Source organism: Ornithorhynchus anatinus, chromosome 14 (assembly GCF_004115215.2).
Source record: "Ornithorhynchus anatinus isolate Pmale09 chromosome 14, mOrnAna1.pri.v4, whole genome shotgun sequence".
Lineage (NCBI taxonomy): Eukaryota > Metazoa > Chordata > Mammalia > Monotremata > Ornithorhynchidae > Ornithorhynchus > Ornithorhynchus anatinus.
The window spans coordinates 11,314,227-11,340,320 of NC_041741.1; the positions used below are offsets into that span (position 1 = coordinate 11,314,227).

A 26,094-nucleotide genomic window follows, 5' to 3' on the forward strand; every position below is an offset into this window, starting at 1 on the left:
AATAAGACCTCATAGGCTTTTCAAAAGCACTTAATAACACAAAAAAATCTCTTTTTTGGAAGTGCTAAGCAGAATTTGAATACCCTGAAAATTTCACCAAGATCCTTGGGCTACTACAGGAGAGTTTCATTGGTTGAGTCAGAGTTGAAGGTACTCTGCTGACTCTCACCCATCACCGTAGTAGTAAAGTGAAGTTGAGTAGCAGGTACAGTTCTTTCCCACTTATCTTATGCTGCCCCTCTTTAGGATGAAACAAGGGTCTAAGAAGCTGGAGTTAGATACTCTTCTGATCTATCTGGAAACTTACAGCTCAATATGAGTAAACACCATCCAAAGACTTTGGTAGGGTCATTCAAGAATTGCTATTTGCTGATAGCTGCACTTGTGACGCAGATACTTGAGGAGACCTGCTAGTACTTTTGAATTGCCTTACAGAATTGGCAGAGTTCTGTGTTAATATGTGTGAAGAAAACTAAGGTTTTATGCTGTGTGTGGGAAGCCGCATACACCCCCAAAGACTTTTATCAATTCAGTACTTATTTCCCCAAATTACGCTGCCTTAGTAGATCACCATCCTATGATGCATGGATAGACAAAGAAATACCAAGCAGCATGGTCCAGTGGATAGCGCACAGGCCTGGGAGTCAGAAGAGGTCATGGGTTCGAACCCCGGCTCTGCCACTTGCCAGCTGTGTGACTTTGGGCAAGTCACTTAACTTCTCGGTGCCTCAGTTCCCTCATCTGTAAAATGGGGATTAAGACTGTGAGCCCCACGTGGGACAACCTGATTCCCCTGTGTCTACCCCAGCGCTTAGAACAGTGCTCGGCACATAGTAAGCGCTTAACAAATACCAACATTATTATTATTAATAAGGTCCGTGGTTCTAATCCTGGCTCTGCCACTTGTTTGTTGTGTGAACTTGGGTGAGTCCCTTAACTTCTCTGTGCCTCAGTCCCCTCATCTCTAAAATGGGGATTGAGATTACAAACCCCATGTGGGACATGGACTGTGTCCAACCTGATTAGCTTATATCTACCCCAACACAGTATAGTACCTAGTACACAGGAAATGCTTAACAAATACTATAAAAAAAGGAAATAGAAAATAGAACGAAAAAGGCCATCATGGCTTTTGGGAGATGGACAAGCAGAGCGTGTCAGTAATGGAGTTTCTAGCATCACACCAATTTCAAGGTCTGTGACTCTGTGGTGATGTCCAAACTTCCTTTCATTGCGAGGTCTGTTTACATCTAGAATCATGAGCACTTTTACTAACATATCTGAAGGCTACTGCAGCCGACAGACCAGTTTCAAGGGCAACAATCCGGAGAAAGCGTTGTTCTCTTTGAGAGGAGGCTACACAAAGATCAGGATACCAAGAAGTAATCTTGAAAACAGTATGGGGCAAGCACATTATTACAAGTAGCTGCCTCTTTGCCCACAGTGCAAAAGCCGCTTCTGTACTCTTGGATGAGATATCACGGCAAATAGCATCATCTTAAACATCCAGGATTGCAGGGTACATGTTGCCACTTTATAAATCGGTTGTTTATTGGATATCAAGAAGTGCTGAATATGTCCAAGTATGGGTGCACATATATAATATCCATGTTTCCAAAATTTTTCCCAGATACATTTGAGCCACCTGAAGGTTTGGTCTGTTAGGTGTTCTGGCTATTGTCACCAATCTAATAGTCTACTCCTCAAGCTCTGAATCTGATTTAGAGCTATCAGTTTTGAAGACTCAGAGATTCCCAAGTCTTGAGGCAAGGCTGCTAAAGAAACTTTGATTTCTGAGACTGCTGACTCTGCGGTGTGGAGCTGAGGCAATTAATCAGATTATTCTAATGGAATTGGGAAGTAACTCATCTTCTCTAAAACTGACATGCGATGGAAGTCAGGGCTACGGCTTCACTTGACTGGGAAAACTAAATTCAAATGCATGATTCAGTGTCACATTTGGGCAGAACTTGGCACTCCACCTTGGGCAGTATTTGATTTGATTTGATTCATTTTAACCCCGAAGCCCCAAGAACTGTTGACATTATACATTTCTAGTGAATGTCACTTGCTAGTTTCTGCTCTTAATCCAAGACTACACATGGATGAGTACTTTTAAATGGAAAGCAACATCTTGGTGTTAGTGCTGTCTTGCTGGCAAAGATGTTGTCAATAACATCTTCGAATAATAATTATGCATCATCCTCTTGTCCCTTAAGCCATGTTGGGCATGGGACTGAAAGCTCAGTACTTCTCACCTGACCAAGACCCAGATTCACTGCAGCCCTGAACTGCTAAGCACTGGGGGAAGAGACCGAGTTGCCACTCTAGTCCATGCCAGGTGGCCCCTGATCTCTGAGCGTGGAAGGATGGAGAAGTGGTGAGTGGCCCACAGCACCAGAATAGGAGATGCACAAAATGGAGAGGTAAAACCCTGCACGGTAATCTGTGGTTAGGCTGGACTCAGATTTAGGACAGAGAATCACATGTTCTGGTTTAGAGCCTCTTGAATTTGGCCAGATGACCCGTGACATCCAGTTGTAGCCCTGCTGTGCACGTCTTTTGTGTCGGAATGTGTTGATTCCACCCCAGGGTGTTGGTCTGGGTGTGTTCCCTGAGTGGCTCATTTGAAGGTGGGGCAGGAGTGATGTCTCAATCCCTGCTCAAGGCAGATGGGACCTAGTGCTGAAGGCCGTAATTGCAGTAGGAACTTTAGCAATCCATTCAGAAAATAGTGTAACCTTGCCCTTTGGATTTGAAACAAAAGAATCACATGCTGATGTGGGAGTAGATGGACTTTTGGGAGACGTTGCACATTCTTTTGCGTGTGGTTTCCTGTGATATAATAATAATGTTGGCATTTGTTAAGTGCTTACTATGTGCAGAGCACTGTTCTAAGTGCTGGGTAGATACAGCGTCATCAGGTTGTCCCATGTGAGGTTCACAGTTAATCCCCATTTTACAGCTGAGGTAACTGAGGCACAGAGAAGTGAAGTGACTTGCCCAGAGTCACACAGCTGACATGGCAGAGCCGGAAATCGAACCCATGACCTCTGACTCCCAAGCCCGGGCTCTTTCCACTGAGCCACGCTGATATATGATTTGTTTGTTTTTAACTGCACTTAATTTAAATTTGGTGGTTGGAAACATATCAATCATGATGTCTGTCACTTTTCAAGTTTTACTCAGTACCTACCACCCCTTTGCAGTACAACTCACAGAAATGGCAGTAACTCATAAACTTAATTTTCTCTGTTCTCCTCCCTGCAAAGAGCAAACATTGAAAAAAGAACTCACGACAGAGTAAAAGTGTTTCAAAATAGAAAGAAATACATTTTGGGGGTGATTTGGAGATTTTTTAAAAAGAGTCTTTCCTCTCAGGACTTCACAGCTGCTCCTTGAGGGCAGAGATAATTAGTTACTACCACTACTAATAATTGTGTTATTTGTTAAGCGCTTACTGAGTGCCAAGAACTTTACTAAGCACCAGGGTAGATACAAGATATTCAGGTCCCAAATGGGGCTCACATTCTAAGAAGGAAGGGAGCACAGGTAATGAAGATGGTTAAAATGAAACTTCAAATATTTTAACTAGCCCAAATTTCTTATCCGTCACGGTCCTTAGCAGTAGCACAGTGCTTGGCACAGTAAGCTCTCAATAAATATTATGCCTCACTAGAGCTGTGTTATGGCACCTTAACAGTTTTCTTTAAAAAAGTTGTCTCCTTTCCCTATTTAAGAAATAATTGGGCACCCCATTTTCCACGATTCCATAGCAGCTTAAAAAGATCAAACTGAACTGCATCTCCTGTTCTTTGTACATCGGTTTCTAGCACTCCCTTGCGCCCCTTAATTGGACAGTTAATTGGCCTTGTATCCTGGGGACTGCTATTACTTTAGGTTGTAGTTTTGATATTTTCCTTTCATCCCCTCAAACCCTTTTTTATTATTAAATGATCTAAAATATCCAGATCTTCCTCTCCCTGTTCTCAGTGGGCCCCCAAACCACCATCTTCCCACTTTGGTTCCAGACCAGCTGTACCCAGCAGGATTAGCTGGAGGCCAGTAGCCTCTGAAAGGCTCAATCTTGGCCCCCTGGTCCATTGACGTCAGTTCTCCATAGCTGCCTCTTGAATGACGTAGTGAGCTATTTTCAAAGATACTAGACTGCTTCTGAGTTCTCAGGAGCCAAGCGTTGAATCAGGAGAACGGAAACAGCTTTCCAAAGGCCCACTCGATTGATAGGAAACCCGGAATGTCTGCTCCTAGCTGAGGCACTTAGAGATATTAGTAGGAATGCTGAAATCGGGGCACCTACTGCAACAAAGAACTCCAACTGGAAGGCATCGGTGTCTGCTGGAAAGGTCACTGCGTGTCTCTCTTTGCCAGCTTCTCTGGTTGAGATGCCAGATGTAGGTCAAGTGAATGGGGAGCTCTGGGTCCTCTAAAAATAATAATAGTAATTGTGGTATTTAAATGCTTATTATATGCCAAAGACTGTGGAAGCCGCATGGCCTAGCGGAAAGAACAGAGTCCTGGGAGTCAGAGGATCTGGGTTCTCATCCTGGCTCCTCCATTTATGTCTGCTTGATGTATGACCTTGGGAAATTTTAGCAGTCCTACTTAACTTGTTTGTGCCTCATGTCCCTCAATGCCTGTGCTCTCTCCTACTTAGAATGTGAACCCCATATGGGACCTGATTATCTTGTATCTACCCCAGCACTTAGTACAGTGCTTGGCAATAGTAAGCGCTTAACAGATGCCGCAATTATTATTATTCTAAAGATAAGAGGTTCAGAAACGGCCCTTCTCTCACTTGGGGCTCACTGTCGAGGGAGAACAAGTATTGAGTCCCCATTTTACAGATTAGGAAGCTGAGGTCCAGAGAATATCTTGCCCAAGGTCACACAGTTGGGAAGTGGCGGACCCTGGATAGGGGCCAGGTCCTCTGACTCCCAGGCCCATGTTCTTTCCACTAGGCCACTCTACTGATCAACCTCTCTGACCTTTGCTTAGTTGTTGGGCACCTCCCCAAGGGCCAGGTACAAGGCAAACTCTGTGCCAGGCGCAGCCAGAGGAGGGGAAAAACTCACCCTCCCTCTTCTGGGACTTCAGCCTGCTGGCCCTCAAGGGCCCTCTCTGCCTGAAGGTTGCTCTCTTCTGCTCCCGATGGTGATGGCATTCAGTAGCTACTATGTGCCAAGCACGGTGCTAAGCATCTTAGGCATTTTACAGGGCCTTCATTCCCTTCCTCCTCCCTTTCTCCTCGTTTCCTTTCTTTCTCCTTTTTCTGCTCCTCATTAACTCTTTCCCCCCACCGGTCTTTCCATCCCCTTCTCTCCCAATATTTATTTGTTTGCATTATTTTCAATGAAATCTCCAAGTAAAGAATGTAACTGGTGCCTGCAATCAGGAGGTATTGTTTCTAGACTCCCAGTTAATTAGTAAGCACATCTCTCTTACCTACACAAACCATTGCACATTCTGGACTGCAAATGAAATGACTTTGAGGTAATAGCACTATTTACTGCTGGAGGCAGTGACGAATGGCCATGTAACTCTTTCCCCTTATTTTGTGTTCCCTCTATTTTGTCTGCACTAGAATTCGTGCTGCACTTTCTAAATGCTGTTGCTCTTTCCCCCTTGCTGATGAACCGAGTAGATGTCACAAAACTCAAGTGATCTTGCGGCACCCCAGGAAGCACCCATTTCAGGAAGGCTCCTCTGTTCATTCATTAATTCAATTGTGTTTATTGAGCGCTTAGTGTGTGCAGAGCACTGTACTAAGCCCTTGGAAAGTACAATTCAGCAACAGAGACAATCCCTACCCAACACTGGGCTCACAGTCTAGAAGGGGGTGACCGACCACAAAGCAAAAGTAGGCGGACATCAATCGCATCAAAATAAATAAAAAGAAATATAGATCTATGCACAGCATTAATAAAATAAATAGAATAATAAATATGTACAAATATACACAAGTGCTATGGGGTGGGAAAGGGGAGTAGAGCAGAGGGAGGGAGTAAGGGCGATGAGGAGGGGAGAAGGAGCAGAGGAAAAGGGGGGCTAAGTCTGGGAAGGCCTCCTGGAGAAGGTGAGCTTTCAGTATAATGATACCATTTTAAAGCATGAATCCCAGTGTTTAAAATGGCTGTGCTTGGGTTCCTGGAGTATTAGATCTTGACCAAGGACACATTTGAAGGGCCCTGGAGGGTGGCAGGGCCAAAAAGTGCTGGAGGAAACAGGCTCCTGGATATTAGCTTGACATCTCCCTCTCCTTCACTGCCACCCCTCTAACTTGGACTGACAGACACTGCGCTCTGGGCCAAACACTGGGGTGGCTGCGGCTGCCGAGCCCTGAACCCTGTGGGTTTGGTTTGCAGGGCAACCTTTCCCCCACCCCATCCTCCCTGGGTCCCAACCTGTCCTTAGCCCTTCCCTATCTGGTGGTGTTCGCGGTGCCCCTCGTCTGCTCTCCTCCCTCATGCTCACTCACCCTAGCCTCCCTGCATTATCCTTCTGAGATGCACACTCCCCTCAAATGGCCAGTTTTTTTTATGAGGTAACAGTGTCCTGCAATACTTCCAAATCCCATAACAACAGGATAAGGGGACCCCCACGTTGACAAGAGGAAGGAAGTTCAAACCGAGACAAGCAGCATGGCTTAGTGGATAGAGCATGGGCATGGGAGTCGGAAGGGCCTGGGTTCTAATCCCAGCTCCACCACATGTCTGCCGTGTGACCCTGGGCAAGTCACTTCACTTCTCTGGGCCTTAATTACCTCATCTGTAAAATAGAGATTGAGACTGTGAGCCCCATGAGGGACAGGGACTGTGTCCCACCTAGTTAACTTGTATCTACCCCAGAGCTTAGTACAGTGCCTGGCACGTAATAAGCACTTTAACAAGTATCATAATTATTGACAAGTACCATAATTATTATAAAATAAGTGTTTTTTCAGGATTGTTTTCCACCGGATGCTGCACAGCCAAAAAATATCACTTTGTTGATCAACTGAGCCTGCCTTCCACACTGAAGCAGAGAGAATCTGCCACAGTGTGAAGACACGACCTTCTCTCCACATCTGAAGAAATCACTTCTGAGAAGAATGATAAAACTCCTGGACCTGAGTGCATGCCTGAAGAAATCTTCAAGCAAAGGGAGGGGAATTTTCTCCTTAGAAATCTGCACAGGCTGTTCCTTAATATATGAAACACAGAGGAAAATACCACGAGCCTTCAAAAACAAAAGAGAGAGCTAATTGCAAAAACTACCATGCTGACTCACTGCTCTGTGACCTGCGTGATCCTAGCCAGAGTCCTTCAGGAGAGACTATTGAAGAATATCGTTAACCATGTGCTTTCTGAATTGTAATGTGACTTCAGACCAAACTGCAGCTCAGCAGGAATGACCTCTGAGGTATGACAGATACAGAAGCACAGGGAACAACATAAACACATCGCTACTACATAAGACTCCATCTACAGACTTAAGCTCTGGCAACTCCTTAGCAAATTTACGCCTTGAAAAAGACTACCATCATCCTAGGCTTACTTCACGGAAATCTGGTTGGTTGAGTCAGAGTTAAAGGTGCACCGATTGAGCTTTTCCTCATCACCTGCCTGGTAGGTCCGGGCCCGTTCAACCTATTCCAAACTGCTGAGCTTGGTAATGCAAAGAGGGAACTTGAAATTGTAGTCAAATGGACTTTTGATGAACTGAGAAGGTCTCCCAACTCAACTAGTCATGATCAACATCAACAGTCTTTGAGGGCCATTCAGGAGCTGCTGTATGTCAGCGACTGGGCTCTGAAGGCGTGTATTCAAGGAGAAACGTAGATGATTATGAACTGCTTTGGAGAGTCAGCTCAGTGCTATGTTCTAACAATAAGCCCATAGAAGGCCATCATTATGTAACAGCCTGCACCAGGGAAATCCTACCAACAAGCAGTAGCTTTTATTCGTGACAAAGAGCTGATTGCTGCCACTGAGTTCTGCTTCATAGTCAGAGCACTGTCCAATAACAGGCCTCCAGATAAAGAAGTAAAAAGCCAATTCAGGAAGATCAGCCTTCCTTTTGGAGACAGTCAGTGGGTGGTGCAAACATGGTATCCAGATTCCGAGTCAACTAAGGGACTACAGAGCAGCTGTTTAATATTTTCCAGGTGCCCGTCTGGGCCGAGACCTCCTCTCTAGCAGTCTCATCAGTGTCGCCTGGGAGCTAAACGCAGCATCAGTTGTCTGGACAGGATAACCAACAGCCAAGTCCAGGAACACAGTCCATTCACCGACAAAACTGAGCATCGCTAAGTAGGGGCAGGTGAAGAGAACGGTTGAAAGGAGGATGCACAGGGAGGGCTGAACAAACATTCCAAAGGGGCACGCAGATGTAATCAAAGCAGTGGGAGACCCCAGCAACAGCATTAGGCCCGTCAGATGTGCCACAAACCAGAGAGGCATTGCCGTTCCTAAACAAGGCACTTCAGCAAAACTGGGCACCGAGGCAGATTTGAAAACCGTGACAAGTGTCATAAGTGACAGACACCTCAGCATGATAAGAAATCATGTTTACACGCACCCAAAGTGGAATGGATCGTTGGGTGTGCACAGAGGGTTAAGGGCACACATCCCCAGCGTCATCTCTGAATCTGAACAACAGAGAGAACATGTTTTTGGATTCGTGTTGTTAAGACTTTTTAACTTGATTTGGTGAGGTTGGCAGGAACCCAGAAGAGGATAGAGGGATACATGAATCTCGTCTCCTGTAGCTCAGTGACAGGAAGAGACTTGGCTATTGCTTATTTGATTCATAGGAGAATGGTGCAAAGTGAGATGTGTGGGGAAAAAAAAATTAAGGGGCTCTGACTGTAGGCCTGAATCATTTTTGAAATGCTTAATGAGGCCAACTTTGCTGAAGGTACTTAGCTGGGGTGATTTCCAAATAGGTTTTTTAATTCCGCTGCTTGTTTCCCTTATGGCTGGATCTTCAAATTGACATGGCTACAATTGCCATTCGTTCTTGTTTGATAATTAATTTGTAACATAAAAGCCGTTCCTCAATCTGTTCAGAGTTGCCCGGTGACATACAACCTGTTAATTAAACTCACATCTGATAAGAGTGCTAGTGATGAGTACTTGCTGTAAGATGTCATTCACTCTTGGAAAGGCTTTGTTGCAGATGCTAAAGGTGTTTTCAAACAACTGGGTTTCACTGTCTGAGACTACAGGAAGCCTTGAGGAGGTGTGGAGATCATGTTCGGTGTCCTGATAACTCCTGCTAATGATGTCCTCTCCAGAAGTTGTAGTACACTGGGCAATAGATTGCTAAGGTTCAGGACAACATTTAATATATACTAATTGGGGAGTTTTCAGGAAAATGGATATGGGGGAATTGTAACGCCCATTTTCTTTAAATAAAATCCTACAATAAAGCACCCTAATTGGTCCATGTAATTAGGAGTTATTGTTTCAAGGCTCTTCCATTAATTAAAACACATCTCTATAACTTAAACTAGCTACTGCATATTCTTTAGGACCTTAATCTTCCCTCGAAAGGCTTTGTGATTAGGACACTATTACTGATGCATATGGAAGACTCAAATCTATAGTAAATATAATCTCTTTTGTGTTCCTTCTACTTTTTCAGTTGTTTTCCTGTGTCATTATTTCAAAGGTGTTTTGCTTTCATTTTTTCTTGCGAGCCGAGTAGGTGTTTGGGGTGTTTGTAATCATTTAGCAACCTAGTAAGTGTTCATAAATTCATGGTTTATAGTGGCTTTTTTAGAGTTGGAATGTGTGTGTCTAAAATAGTTTGGCCTAGGTGCTGGGGGTCTGGAGTCCCCTATCACTGCCTTTACCAAGCAAGTAAGGGAGATGAATCAGATTCTGGGCTGGGATCTGTGGTTTGCCTCACTTGAACCTGGAGAGAAGGATTTGACTTGAACGTTTTTCTGGAGGAAAAGTTTATTGGAGCCATGAAGAACAACTTCGTATTTCAGTGGATGGGGTGGGGGTAGGCATGTTGTCAAGCCTGGTCTGAATTCCAACTGCAGATACATCGTCTTGGTGGTCAGTCCAACCTCTGGAACCCTCCCTAGTCCTGGAGCGTCAATGTCAGAGTAACCCAGCTCACCGAACTTCCTTCAGAACCCTTTCACAATTGTAGCCTTAAGATCCTTAATTTGAAAGCTCTCTTTCTGTCTTCAGTATGATTTTTAAGGACCAGATCATAGTCTGCACACACTTGAGCAGCTTTCATTTTTACCAAGGGATGATTTCTTTTCCCCAGCCCCCAGGAGAGGACACTCTTTGCTCCTTTCCTACTAAATTGATCAGGGCCATTCTTATCAGCGTGGCTCAGTGGAAAGAGCATGGGCTTTGGAGTCAGGGCTCATGAGTTCGAATCCCAGCTCTGCCACTTGTCAGCTGTGTGACCGTGGGCAAGTCACTTAACTTCTCTGTGCCTCAGTTCTCTCATCTGTAAAATGGGAATTAAGACTGTGAGCCCCACGTGGGACAACCTGCTTCCCCTGTGTCTACCCCAGCACTTAGAACAGTGCTCTGCACATAGTAAGCGCTTAACAAATACATTATTATCCATAAACTATTCTTATCCAAAGTAATCAAGACAGGGTAGGAATTGTTCATCTTTTGAGAAGCAGCATGGTATAGTGGGTAAAGCCCGAGTCCAGGAGTCAGAAGATCATGAGTTAATAATAATAATAATGTTGGTATTTGTTAAGCGCTTACTATGTGCCGAGCACTGTTCTAAGCGCTGGGATAGATACAGGGTAATCAGGTTGTCCCACCTGAGTTCTAATGCCCACTCCACTACTTGTCTGCCGTGTGGCTTTGGGAAAGTCACTTTGCTTCTCTGTGCCTCAGTTACCTCATCTGAAAAATGGGGATTGAGACGGTGAGCCCCATGTGGGACAGGGACCATGTCCAACCCGATTTGCTCGTATCCCCCCAAGCACTTAGTACAATGCCTGGCACATAGTAAGTGCTTAACAGATGCCACAGTTAAGCACTTAATACAGGTCTCTGCACACAGTAAGCGCTCAACAAATACGATTGAATGAAAGAATGAATGAATGAATTCTGCTCTCCCAGAATGGCCCATTTCAAAATGGTCCTTTAGATGCTGAACACGTCCTTTCCAGTTAAAAGGTCCAGGACTTGGGGAGGTCCCATTTTTCACATTCATCCGTCACTTCAGTCTGGATGTGGTTTCCAGATAGAACCTCTTTCAGACAGAGGGTTCTTCTGGTGTACCCCTTTATTCACCACAGGATTTCCACCACCTGAATCCTCTGAAAGTGAGTGGACACACAGATGATTAGCCCCAACCTTTTCCTGTTTTGTAAGGACAATGATTTCTTCTATGCTAACTGTGCTAATATTGGCAGGGCTTTGGCTCTTTGAGAAAACTGGAAGGGGTTAATCTACATTCATTTCAACATTCATTTCAGCTAGAATACGATTAGGGAATGAGGAAGCATTCTTCTGACAAAATGAGCCTTTTGGGTTCGGCATGTTGGCTTGTAGAAGAGATTACGTACATGTGTGTAGCATCAGAATTGGTAAACATTACAGCACCTTAATGCAAGGATTCACAAGAATGCAACCCTCAAGTTATAGGAAAAGTAGGGGTACCTCTGTGTGGTGAATATTATATTTAAATTTTAGTCAAAAGGCCCAGGAATATTTGACTTCCTTAACCATATATATGTAGAATGATACTATCTTGAAGAGTGACATTTCTTTTCAATAATACAAATTTGTCCTAAGGAGCAGTTGAACTACTTTTGGGCAAAAGAAGTGTTAAATTTTTCATTCAGTATGATCTTTTTATTGAGTACCTATGATGTGCAAAGCCCTGTATTAAGTGCTGGAGAAGAATGCAATATAGGGCAAATAAGAGCTGGTCCCTGGCTCTTAGCTGGCTTATAGTCTAAAAATCTACCCAGAGCAACCACGTCTAAGAAAATTCTGAAGAGTCAAATCTTTTGGGATCTAGGCTGAAGATATAAATGCTTAGGGCTAGAAGAAACTGGGTAGATTGAATTGAAAGTGAATGACCAAATGAAGAGAAAAGCTCATGTATAGTGTGGTGTGAGTTTCAGAGAAGCAGCGTGGCTTAGTTGAAAGAGCACGGGCTTGGAAGTCAGAGGTCTTGGGATCTAAACCCGACTCCGCCACTTGTCAGCTGTGCGACTATGGGCAAGTCACTTAACTTCTCTGTGCCTCAGTTACCTCATCTATAAAATGGAGATTAAGACTGAGAGTCCCACGTGGGACAACCTGATTATCTTATATCTACCCCAGTGCTTAGAACAGTGTTTGGCACATAGTAAGAACTTAACAAATGCCATTATTATTATTTTTATTCAGAGGAAGAAGTCATCCCTACTTTCATGATGGAGAAATCAAGTAACTTTCATTTCTGAACCTGTTGAGCACCAACAAGAAGCAAAGTAGATGTGCTTTTGTGTAAGTAAAAAAGAAATAAATGAACTTTCTAAACTGATTTGTTTTCCTATTTCAGGCAATTTAATGAGACCTCTTTTGAACTATGGCATTGCATGGTGAGCATATTTGATTTTGGTCTCTATTTTCCATAATTTATATTGACTAACTATTATGGGTGAGTTATTATGGGTGAGTTACAGTTTTTCTTTACTTTTGCAGTATGTCTATGGGCTTCTTGGTTGAAGAGACTGCACCAGTCATTTGGAGGGGGCTCATGGTGATGTCAGCAGTAGAGAAATTGATGAGGCAGGTAAGGAATTGACTTACAACCATGATTTTGTTAGTGATTTGGCTAGGTAAGTTGTCTTGAGGACTCTGACCATTGAAATTGTGGCCCAAGCCTAAGATGCCCCGAAGGGAATTGAATGAATGAGGTGAGTACTCTTGAATTATATGGCGCCATCAATACCAGAGACCAAATTTCACTGTCCCATAATTTAATTTTTTACATAGGCTATGTGTGCTAAAAGTCTTAATGTTTTATTTAACTTGATGCTATGATAATATTAAGTCTCCAAGCAGCAGAGAAAATGTATTTTATGCAGTAACTTGCTTTCCTCTAAGTTACTGCTGATCACGTTTTAGCCATTTGTGAATTATAAAGGTAAATGAAGAAACTTATAGGATGAACAAGTTAAAGTAACATATAGAATCTATTGCTTTCAGTTGTATCAGGATAATATCCCGGCATTCTGAATCAAACATTGTTTAGGAATTCTTGCAAATATATGCGTGGTGTGGGGGAGTGTGTATTTACACAGATATATAAGTCCTCTTGAGGTTCATGCGTGTCCTATCTTACTGACAGTCGAAACCATTTGAAATTAAATTCCCTTGACTTTTCCTTTGAATATTGTATTAAATAGTAGAGGACTTAAATACCTGTCAATGTGATCCTAATTTTATCTGCTGCAAAGCTAATATTGTTGAATTTTTTTTTTGGTTTAGTAAACGAGACTCTTGAGTAGTTACTTCTGTTAAGTTATCCCCACCAGATAAATATTAAATTTAGCCAATATTTTGTGTTAGTTGGGTGCAGTGTTGGAATTTGACAATGAGGAATTTGAGGGAGAAATTTGAAAACGCTACAGAAATGAAAACTTTAAAGACGGGACTGATGTCAGCACCTTCTGCCGTCACAGAGCACACCCTAGGAGACCCGGGATTGTTGGCAGCCATTCCAGTGCTATTACTTCAATCTCCAGTATCCCCAAATGGGAAGCAGATGCTGGCTTCCTTCTCGAGGGTGCTGATAATGGCATATAATGAGTTGTCGTTACCTAGCAACTAAAGAAGCAGTTTCACTCCAGCAAATCCTGCAATGGGAGGGAGACATCCTCCCTTGATACTTAGGGTTTTAGTGATTTCCCTGACGAATGGAATTTCACTTTTGAATGAGGAAGGTTTTCAACTTTAAGTTTCCTAAATAATTTTGCTCCTTGAGTGTTGGACCAGGTTCTTCTTAATCCATATGAAATGAGGTTTTGCAATTCCTCTTCTCAAGAAAACTCTCTGTCCTCGGAAGGGCCAAAAAGGTTGAATGCACAGATAGTTCGGGAATTATCAAGTAATTACCCAGTGCAGACCAATTTGATGTATGCTGTCTCAAGATTAACTTGGTCTAATTAACAGGATTGTGGCCTTCCTTTCAGATTGGTTAATACAATTTAGAGAGTGCCCTCTGAGTTTCAGTGCCTGCTGGGTACAATGCAGTAGTCAGGGGCTTGGGAAAGTTCAACTGAAGCACGATACATTCCCTCCCCACAAGGATCTTACTTTCTAATGGGAGAGTGGCCTGAAATATTTTCAAGTAGTAAAATCAGAATCAGTTAATTGAATATTTAATATGTACATAATGTACATAAGTGCTGAGGTATGATATATGTGCAAGAGATGGCTGGTGGGTTAATACAGCTGGGGTGCCAATAATTACTAGGAGAAGGCTCTTGGAGGAGGTAGGATTTTAGAAGGGCTTTGAAGGAGGGGAAAGATGAGTTCTGGCGGATTTGGAAAGGAAGGGAATTCTTGGCTGGGAGAACGGCATGAACAAGAGATTGCAGGTGTGGGAGCTGATATGTATAATGGAGAGAGCTGGTGGAGGACCTTGAAGCCAAAAGTCAGAAGTTACTGTTGGTGGTGGAGGGAGATGGGCATCCATTGGAGAGTTTTGAAGAAAGGGGCTCTGGCCTGATGACATTTCAGGAAGATGATCCAGCCAACAGTGTGGGAGCCTTCTCCTGATCAGTGGACCTGTTTGTCTTGAAATCGAGACTGACCTAACCAGAGAGGTGAATAGGGTTTTTCCCAAAATAGGGCAGGTTTAGGACTTTGGCTAAACAGCTCTGTAGATCTTCCATGCAACTTGAGAGCTTTTCAACTTGGTAGACTTTTCATCCTCAGTGCTCTGCTATGATTCTGACGGATAGTACAGTGCACTGCATAGTCAGTACTCAATAAATAGGACTGAAATATAATTGATTGATTCCCTCACAAAAACTCCTCAAAAACAGAATTCCCCCAAGACTTGGAGGATTTCCATCCCTGAGACAGACATTGACCTAAAGAAATCCTTCAGAAGCCTTTTATGTAACTGGAACATTAAGTTTCCATTTAATTCAGCTCTGATAAGAAACCTGCCAAATAATTGCACTCAAAAGTGTCCTGAATTCTCTGAATATATTTTTATGTTAAACCCATATGCAAATAGATCTGTCCTATTGTACACCACACCATTAAAATTAATTTATTAAGGAGGTCCCTCTAGACTGTAAGCTCACTGTGGGCAGGGAAGGCGTCTACCAAGCGCTTAGTACAGTGTTCTGCACACAGTAAGTGCTCAGTAAATGCAGTTGATTGATTGAGGTCTATGAGTCTGTTATTCATTCATTCATTCATTCATTCAATTGTATTTATTATTATTATCGTATTGTTAGTGACCTGATTCTGGGAAAATTGTAAAATTATATATTACCCCTCGAGAGTGATACTAGACAATTTTAATAGCCTGTAGATAGGGGGAATTAAAAATTTCAATTTGATACGATGTTGGTTTCCTCATTCATACTCAGTTGTGATTTTGTATTAATATTATTTGAAGATTTTTCACTTTACCTGTCAATCTGGGCAAACTGTTCATGTGTTCTGAAAATTCATGTGGTCAATTCTTGAGTGATGATGTAAGTGATGAGCTCTGATTTCTGAAATAAATGTCTTAATTTTATTTCGGGCTACATTTTCTTTAGATCAAGTTCTGTCTTAAGGATGGAAATCCTCCAAGACTTGGAGGAATTCTGTTTTTAAGGAGTTTTTGTGAGGGTATTAGTCATTTGTATTGGTCCTATTTACAGAGTGCTTACTGTATGCAGTGCACTATATTAAACACTTGGGAGAATACAATATAGACACGTTCCCTGCCCACCAGAAGCTTACAGTCTAGAAAATGCTTAAAACTCTTGCCCATTTTGCCCATTAACTGGGTGAGTTTTCATTCAAAAAAGCTACATTTGGATCGGAGACTTCTAAAACAGTTCCCCTTACCTCAAAGGGAATTTAACAGCATTATTGTGAAATACTGAAAAAGGAATTTAGTAATTAAACTATTCAAGACCAGTTAGTATAATGGTGTCAGTAAAATTAATTTACTAGTCTCAGTGAATCCAATTCTCCTAAAGTTTTTCCCATCACAAGCTTGTACCCTTGGCATTATTCTTGACTCTCATACAATCTACAGATTCAATCTGTCATCAGATCCTGTGGCCCAGTAGGATGACCATAGGCCAATGTGTCAGAGGACCTGAGTTCTAATTCCTGCTCCCCCACTTGCCTGCTGTTGTGACCTTGGACAAGTCACTTAACTTCTCTATGCCTCAGTTATCTCATCTATAAAATGGAGTTTCAATACCTATTTTTAGGTTGTGAGCCCCATAAGGGACACCATGTTTAATTTCCACCTATGTATTCTTTCCCTGCACTTAGTACGGTGGTCTGCACACAGTAAACAATATTTATCCCGTCCCAGGGACAGCTGGTGTCCCTGTAACCCAGATTTTGAGAGTCCATATCTTTTTCTTCCTAGCCTATGGCAACTGACTCAGAAGATGGATCTATGGGGCTCCCAAATAGCCACCTATAAGTCTCCAAAGGGATTCATTTTTTTCACTTTCAGTTGATTACATGGGTTCCACAGTGCAGTAAAACCAGACCTGGGTCTTGCTGCTGAATCCAACCTTTCAGAGTGGCATAAAAAGGTTAAGTGTCATCTACCTTAGTACTGTGGGTTTATAGGACTCCCTACTTCATGTGTAGCCTAGGTCCTTTGTGATTTAAATAGTCTTGTCAAGGGCATGAAGAAATCTGCCAAGGTTCAGAAAACAATGTTGTGTTACTGGAGAGTACAGGGGGTTATTTCTGCTGGTGTAAAGTAGTGGAGCTTTCAATGACTGTTAGTCTCTGTGTCATCATGAATTTTAAAGGATGGATTTTACTCTTTCAATCTATTCAGTGTTCATTGTGGATCATTTTGCACCAGGGGAACTAGGGGACACATGGGAGTTTGCGTTAATGTGCTTTACTCTACAAAGACATGAGAAAAAATACTTCTCTCCCATCCTATTTTATTTACTCATCAGAGTTTGATATACACGCTTAACAGAGTAAGCATAGTATATGCTTAACAGATACTGAAAATTATTATTATTATTAGGACAGATACAGTTCCCTAAAACAGCTGTTCAAATAGTGTTCTTTTCCCAATTCCATATTGCTTTATTCAGATACCTACCAAATATTCATCCCTGATTTGTGACATTAGATTCACATTGACACCTCACCCTGATTTATATATGCCCAGCGTGGCGGCATATGATATGACTGGAACATGACCTTGCAAAGGCCAGCATCGTAAAAGATAAGCACAAACTCCATAACTTCATATGTCCTTCCCCTGGAGGCCGAATGTACTAACATCATCTAGATTGTACCTACATCCCTCTAGATTGTACCTACATCCCTCTAGACTGTAAGCTCGTTGTGGGCAGGGAACATATCTAGCAACTGTTATATTGTATGCTCCCAAGTGCTCAGTACAGCACTCTGTGAACAGTAAGTGCTCAGTAAATAGGATTGATCACCTTAAAATCTCTAGTCATTTGGCAAGTTCTCGTCATTTGAAAGACAGGAAAACAGATACTGGAAAATTTACTTTTCGCTCCTTTACATATCCCGAGAGTCTACCACCCTGTTGGGGTAGAGGGAGGGAGAAGGTATGGATTCCTGGGTGTGATTGTGAGTTTCGTTTTTTGCTGTCCATTGTTCACTGGTATCTTAATGGGGTAAGCTATTTATTCTCTACGATAGGTATAATGGAACCACTGATCCAATAAAATTAGCAAACTTAACCATGGTCAAAGAATAACTAAATGAAAAGCAACCCAATCTGCTGGACTGTAGCTTGGTCTCGTAGTGGTTTGACACTTTAAATTTCTACCTCAAAGTGAATACAGCAAATGCTTCGGAAGCCTGTTGAATGCTTTGGTAGTGGATCCTGCTTACAAGCCATCCTCCGTATTTCCACCTCGGACCAACAGGGCTCCACGGGGCCACCAAATACTAGCCACTGGGGAAGATTTTTGAAATCCTCCCTAAAGAAAGAACGGGAATGCAGAATTTCTGGAATAGCAATTAGCCTGCAGGGCTCTGTACTGTTTCCGGTTTTCGGATGTCCATCTCCATGGAAACGGCAAAGGGAGTGAGCATCAACAAGAGAAGAGTTGTCAGAACTTGTCAGGGGCCGTGGCTGAGCAGAAATCCCATTCTGGAGACAGTAACAGCCGTCTTTTGGCACATGCTGACATCTCAGCTCTGCACCATTGACATCCTCAGGAGGAGGGGAAGCCAGAGCGAAATATTTCTTTCTGGGTTTTTTGGTTTGGTTTTTAAAAACGGCAAAGCTGGCTGTAATTCCAAATTGCCTCCTCAGCCCATATGGGTACCCTCAAATGTTGAAATGTTACAGGATGAACAGAAAGGCTCCTTAGCTGCTAGAAAATATACTCGGTCCCGTGATGCCATTGAGTTCTCCTAGCCTTATTCTTCAAATCAAGCTATAGTTCCTGGCTTGGCTTTAGTAATGTCATTATTTGCAGGAAGGAAAACTGATCCTGGTGAGCCTCTACCCAGCTCTGTGCAAGTTAAATGAATCCCTTAGGACTCTGGATCAATCTGATTTACAATTTAACTAGGTTTTCTTAAAAAAAAAACAAAAAGCCACAGCTATTTCATTCATATACACATCAGAATGGGTTACAACCATTGTTGCTTGGCTTTAAAGCACTAAATCAGCTCTCTTTTTCCTAACTAACCTTGTTGATCTCCAACGACAATGCAGCCCATACACTTTGCTCCTTTAACAGCAACCTTCTCACTGTACCTCGATCTCATCTATCTCACCACTGTCCCCTTGCCCCCACCATTCCTCTGGCTTGGAACTCCCTCCCCTTCCATATATGACAGGCCACCCTCTCTCCCCATCTTCAAAGCCCTCCTAAAATCACATCTCCTCCAAGAGGCCTTCCTAAGTCCTGCCATGCCTGTAGCCTCTGCAATTGGGTCTGTACACTTTAAGCACTTTGATATTCACCCCTCTTACTGTTCTTCTGGACTGTACTCTCCCAAGGGTAGTACAGTGCTCTGCACAGAATAAATATTGAATAAATACCTTTGACTGATAGGGTTGATCAACGCTGAAAATACGGTGCCTGGTATATCGCTCATTCCCCTACTCCAACTCATTTTCAATCACTCAGTGATATTTACTGAGCTCTTACCAAGCAGGAAAATACAGCACAATAAAATTGGTAGACATGATACCTGTCCTCAAGGAGCTTTTAATCTAGTCGGGGAGACAGACATTAAAATAAATTACATATAGGAGAAGCAGAGAAGAAGGATATGTGTATAAGTGTTTAAGTGGTACAATACCAATGGCTTAGGTGACACAGAAGGGACAGCAAATATGATGAGGAAATTAGGGGCTAGTTTGGGAAAGCTTCCTGGAGGAGTTACAGTTTTAGTAGGGCTTTGAAGATGGGGAAGTGGTGGTCTGTTGGATATGAAGGGGAGGGAGTTCCATGCCAAAGGAAGGAAGTGAGCAAGCGGTCAGGAGTGAGAGAGATGAGATCAAAGTACACTGAATAGGTTGGCCTTAGAGGAGTGTAGTGTGAGGACTAGGTTATAGTAAGAGAGGGAGAGCTGACTGAATACCTTAAAACCAACTGTAAGGAATTTCTGTTTCATGCAAAGATGGATGGGTGACTATTGGAGTTTTAGGAGTGAGGAGACAAACGCAGAATTGGTTTTTAGCAAAATGTTCTGAGCAGCAAAGTGAAGTTGGGAATGGAGTAGGGAGAGACTGGAGACAAGGGGTTCAGCGAGGAGAATGATGCAGCAGTTGAGGCAGGATATGATAAGAGCCTGGATTACAGTGGTAGCGGTTTGGATTGCGAGGAAGGGGTGGATTCTAGAGACGCTGTGAAAACAGAATAATAATAATAATAATAATAATGGTTTAGGTAAAACACTTACTACTTTCAAAGCACTGTATTCTAAGAGCTGGGGTAGATACAGTATAAGCAGATCGGACACAGTCCCTGTCCCACATGGGGCTGACAGTCTAAGAAGGAGGGAAAACAGTAATATTAATAGTGACAGTATTTATTGTTTATTGTTCACTGCACTGTGGAACCCATGTAATCAACTGAAAGTGAAAAAAATGAATCCCTTTGGAGACTTATAGGTGGCTATTTGGGAGCCCCATAGATCCATCTTCTGAGTCAGTTGCCACAGGCTAGGAAGAAAAAGATCTGGACTCTCAAAATCTGGGTTACAGGGACACCAGCTGTTTCTTTAAAATCTGTGTTTCTAGATCCCTGCTGGATTCTTCTAGGCAAAATCTCAACATACTCTATTTCTTCTCAGAAGAAATAGGAAGCCTCTAGTCTACATATATACATATGTAATGAATATTTGTTTGGTCTTCCACTGGGTTTTTCTTTGTGGAAATTCAATGGGGAGGATTTCTCTCTTTCTGCATCATCTACTTTTCTGATATTACCATTAGCAGTGATGTTCTTCTCTGCTGTATATCCTAATATTAATGGGAGAAAGGGAGGGAACATGGGCTGTTTGATATTGTGCATCATCCTGAAGTGGATATATGCTTTGTTGAATTTGTGCACCTGTGAATGTGAGTGATGGGAGGAATGTAGGAATGGAGTCCGATTAATGCGTGTGAGAAGTGAAACTTTTGTAGACATTTGGTGGTGCTTGTAGGATATTGTTGGAAAAGTTTAAATGTAAAATACGCTGTGATTTTTATGGTTGTGTTTCTTCCTAATGGGGACTTCATTCAGATGACCACAGATACTCCAAAATTAGTCTCAGTGAGAATAATTCCCTTCACTATTTCAGTGTTGGAGTATTGCCAACTATTAGAGAGTACACCTTGCTGAATGCTGACTTTTTTAGTGACACATTCTAATAAGTACCTCATTCTGTACTGCATTTCTTCCACTTCACCAGCTTTTTGTTCTTTTTGCCAGATGTTGCTTTAGTTCCCACTGAATACAAACTAAGCATTTTTATATACAGTACTTAAAAATCCATTGTGCTCTCCTCTAATCTAATGCCTGCTGGTTTCAGTAGACATCCTTATACAGAAGAATCTCTTGGAATTGCCATTATAACCCTAAATTTATGTTTCAGGTGTTAGTGGCTTGTTTGCTTCCAAATTACTTTGGGCTGAAACCCAGTTTAAAAATTGTCAGGTAAAATGCAAGTTTTCTTTTGTTCTAAGAATCCCCAAAATGAAGCCAGCATTAAAAGGATTTTGTTGTCAGCAGCTGGTATTGGTGGTTTCCGTGGTTTTAAGAACTCTTACCTTGGCATTTATTTTGACACTCAGTCACACAAGCTTCCTCCATATCCTACAGGGTACTGTAAAGTTGCTGAAGTTGCTGATGGATTTATTTGAAAAGATACACTAAGTAGATATATTAAGTAGTTTGTCGAATCACCTTAGAACATCAAAATGTCTTAACAAAGAATATAAGCAGTGAGGTCTAGGAGTAGCATGAATAGTGAGACTTGTTAGAGTGTGTGTCAGTTATTTGGAAGCATTCAAAAATCACACTCCAAGAGCAGTGAAGAGTGGTCTCCTGGGAGAACAGCGGACCAAGGAACAAAAGTTCATTTTCTTTTGGGTTCTGTGGATTCTGGTCTCCTGCTCAAGATGCTTCACCTCTTTGAGAATCACTTCCTTCCTCCAGGAAATACTAACAATATCACTTTTCATACCAATATCCATCAACCTTTTTCAGAAAGTCATCTGGAGAAAAAGGCAATTCCTTGTTGCCTGTCCCATTGGACCTTGAGATCACTTACTCAGCATTTTGAGGTTATTGAGTGAAAAGGGATTAATGTATAAATGTGTATGTGAGTGTGTGCTGTTTTTTTTCAAGTTTTGCAATTGTATGTCATGCTTATCACTGTATTATTCAATTACAAGTATTGAAATGTAAATACAGCCCAGGAGACAGATTAGGAATCAGTGACAGGCTTGGCACATAACGCCATTGGTAGAGTTTGGAACCGTTTCTACTTGCACACAGTGTGAAGTGAAATGTGGTCTTTTCATCTACACCCAGATTCATGGTTAAGGTCTCACAGTTAGTGGCATCGCTTTTGAACAGGAAGGGCTGCGTTATCAGAGAGTTAGTTTCATCAGTGGTCTGAACCTATTGTTCTGTCAAGCATATGAAGTGCACAAGGTTTCAAAGGTAGAGTCCGGGAAGCCTAAGGATTGTAGCATTAAGCAAAGACCAGACATTGTAACCGTGGATTGAAAATATTTTTGGGAATGAGGTGGTGAAATCAATCAGTGGCATTCAGTGAGCCTTTACTGAGTACCAAGCACTGTACTAAGCGCTTGGAAAAGTATAATACAACAGAGTCGGAAGATGCGATCCCTGCCCAGCAGCAGCTTACAATCTACGGGGGGAGACAGACATTAAAATAGATTAAGGGTAGGAGAAAGAGTTGAGTATAAGAATATTTGCCTAAGTATTGTGGGACTGGGATAAGTATCCGAGTGCATAAGGGTGCATAACCAAGTTCATAGTCAACACAAAGAGGAGGGTGGTTAGGGAAAATAAAGGGTTTAGTTTGGGGAGGCCTCTTGGCAGAGATGTAATTGTTTGGAAGGTTTTGAAGGTGGGGAGACTGGTGGACTGTCAGATATGAAGTGGGGGGAGTTCCAGGCCTGAGGGAGAACGTGGGCAAGGAATCAGTGGCAGAACAGATGAGATTAAGGCACAGAGAATAGGTTGGTGTCAAGTGGAGTGTGCGGGTTGGGTTGTAGTAGGAGTTAACCAAGGTTAGGTAGGAAGGAGAGACCTGATTGAGTGCCTTAAAGCTGATGACAAGGACTTTTGGATTGATGCAGAGGTAGATGGGCAACCATTAGAGGTTTTTTAAGAGTGGGGAGTTACAGGCTAAATGGTTTTTCAGAAGAGTGATCAAGACAAAAGAGTGAAGTATGGATTGGTGAGGGGAGAGAGAGGATGCAGGGAGGTCAGCAAGGAGGCTGATGCAGTATCAAGGAAGGAGTTTGAATGGAGAGGAAAAGGCAGACTCTGGAGGTGCTGTGAAGGTAGTTCATCAGGATTTGGTGACACTGAATGTGTGAGTTGAATGGACAGAGATGAGTCGAGGATAATGGCAAGGTAATGGGCTTGGGAAACGGAGAATCGTGGTGATGGGAAAGTCAAGGGGAGTACAGGGTTTGGGTGGGAAGACAAGGAGTTCTGTTTTGGACATTTGAAGTTGGAGGTGTTGGCAGAGAAGCAGCGTGGCTCAGTGGAAAGAGCACGGGCTTGGAGTCAGAGGTCAGGGGTTCGAATCCCAGCTCTGCCACTTGTCAGCCGTGTGACTGTGGGCAAGTCACTTCACTTCTCTGGGCCTCAGTTACCTCATCTGTAAAATGGGGATTAAGACTGTGAGCCTCACGTGGGACAACTTGATTACCCTGTATCTACCCCAGCGCTTAGAACAGTGCTCTGCACATAGTAAGCGCTTAACAAATACCAACATTATTATTATCCAAGTAGAGATATCCTCTATGCAGGAGGAAATGCAAGGCAGCAGAGGTGAGAGGTCAGGTCTGGAGAGGTAAATTTGGGAATCATGTGTGCAGGAATGGTAGTTGAAGCCTTGGAAGCGATTGAGTGAGTGTGAGTAGATAGAGAATAGAAGGGGACCTAGAACTGAACCTTGAGGGACTCTAGCAGTTAGAGGGTAGGAGACAGAGGAGCAGCCTGTAAAAGAGAATGAGAAGGAACAGTCAGAAAGGTAGGAGGAGAACCAGGAGAGGACAGTGTAGGTGAAGCCAATGTTAGGTAATGTTTCCAGAAGGGGGTGGTGCACAGTATTTAAGGTAACAGAAAGGTCAAGAAGTTTTGGGATGGAGTAGTGGCATTGGATTTGTAAGGTGAAAGGTGATTGGACACTACTAAACCTTTTTGGAAATGTAAGGGAAACCAAGTTACAGCTCATCTGCTGCGTGACCTTGGACAAGTCATTTAACCTTTCTGTGCTTCAGTTACCTCATCTGTAAAACAGGGATTGACTGTGAGCCCCTTTTGGGACATGGATTGGGTCCAAACTGATTACCTTGTATCTACCTCAGTGCTTAGAACAGTTCTGACACATAGTAAGTACTTAAGTACCATCATCTTGACATTATTGTTCTACTGTTCAATTTACTATCACGGTCTTCTAGGGAAAAAATTAATCATCCCTTCCAATTTATTTTCTGTAAGTGAGAGACTCTGATAACCAATAGCACCAAAGACACAAAAAGGTCACCCAGTGCTTGAGAAGCAAAATTACCCCAGCATTCCCCTCCATGCAAAAAGCTTTTTGACACCCACTGCAACATTTACAGCATCTCATTTTCAGATATAAATGAAGTGGCATTGCATTTCACCAATGTTTAATGGGATGCCCTTGTCTAGCATTTACATTTTGATGTCACCAGGAAAAAATTCTCAAGTTTTTTTTTAATGGGCTATTGAATGAGCATGGAAAGAAACTTACCATTCAGAAGTTTATTAACATTTTGAGAAACTGGAAACAAATGATTGAGTCATAGAGTCATACTTGTATCTTCCAGCAGGGTCTGGCCAAATATTTCCAATTTTTTTTTTTTCAATTGAAAAGACTGCAGCAAACTACCACAGGGCTTAGTACAGTTGGTGATTCAGTGACTCTGTTGCAACTCTTTTATTCAATTATTTTATTATTTAATGAATGCTTTCAAGGTTCACGACATTGGAGTAGGTGTCGTATATTGCTTCCATACTGTTTAACCTTGCTGGTGTTGAAAATTGGAAGTTTTCCCTTATCTATTCAGTGACAACAGGGATGATGTCCCAACGTGACAACTATGTTGGTCTTTCTGGTAACCTCTTCTATGAAGCCATGCTTGGAGAGACACAGTGGTCTAGTGGAAAGCGTAAGGGTGTAGGAGACAGCGGACCTGGGTTCGAATTCTGACTCTGCCATTGGCCTACTATGTGACCTTGATCAAGTCACTTATCTCTGCCTCAGTTTCCTCATCTGTAAAATGGGGATTCAGTATTTGTTCTCCCTCTTATTTAGACTGTCAGACTCATATGAGACAAACTGTGTCCAATCTGCTTATATTATATCTATCCCAGAGTTTAGAACAGTGCTTGGCACATATTAAGTGCTTTACAAATGCCACAGTTATTATTCATTATTATTAAGAGCTCGGTTCTAATCCCAGCTCCACTGCTTGCCTTACTGACACTATGACTCTGTTTCCTTACCTGCAAAATGGGGATTAAAAAATACCTGCCTTTCTCTACCTTGTTGTGAGAACAGAATGACTTAAGAAATGTGAAAGCACTTTGGGAATAAAAGTCCTATATAAAATCAAGATATTACTGACTACTTTCAGTACTGCCATAACCATTTTTTCAGTATGCATTTTGACTAGAATGCTGTTAAAGAATCAGGGAATGTTTGTGTCACAGTGTGAACCTGTGGTGTGGGGGAAAAAATGGTTGTGCACACAAAGTGACAGACATGACGTATACTTCAAAACAAGCTTTTCTTATCACAGAGTTTTCCAGGAGTATAATCTTTGCATTCTAGAAGAACTGGGTGTATTGGAGTGTGCTTCCCATCTTCTGGAAACCTTCCAGTTCTTTGGGCATCATCAAGGTAGTTTAAGTCAAGCAAAGCCTCCTGTATATGGATTACTGCCATGGAAATCCACATTAGTGGAGCCATTTAAAGTTATTGTGAACTACTTTGTAGAACCAGAAAAGTGCTATCAATCATAAACTAGATTTTCATCAACAAGTGCTGTCACTGAATTTTGCTACCTAGGCTTCCCTCTTCACACTGATACAATATAGATCTGTGTAGAAATCAGAATCAAGCATAATTAGCTTTCCAGGGATGATAATGTTAGTATTCAATA

At 42.3% G+C, this 26,094-nt stretch overlaps 1 protein-coding gene across 4 annotated transcripts in view; it reads left to right on the top strand.

The window, feature by feature from the left end:
* The window catches only part of NUBPL (nucleotide binding protein like), a 115,308-nt gene that overhangs the window by 35,401 nt on the left and 53,813 nt on the right, over positions 1–26,094 (top strand). For all 4 annotated transcript variants that reach the window (XM_029079165.1, XM_029079167.1, XM_029079166.2 and 1 more), the window contains 2 exons: positions 12,547–12,586; positions 12,690–12,780. In XM_029079165.1, coding sequence (XP_028934998.1) covers positions 12,547–12,586; positions 12,690–12,780 — 131 coding nt within the window. The remainder of the gene's footprint in view (positions 1–12,546; positions 12,587–12,689; positions 12,781–26,094) is intronic.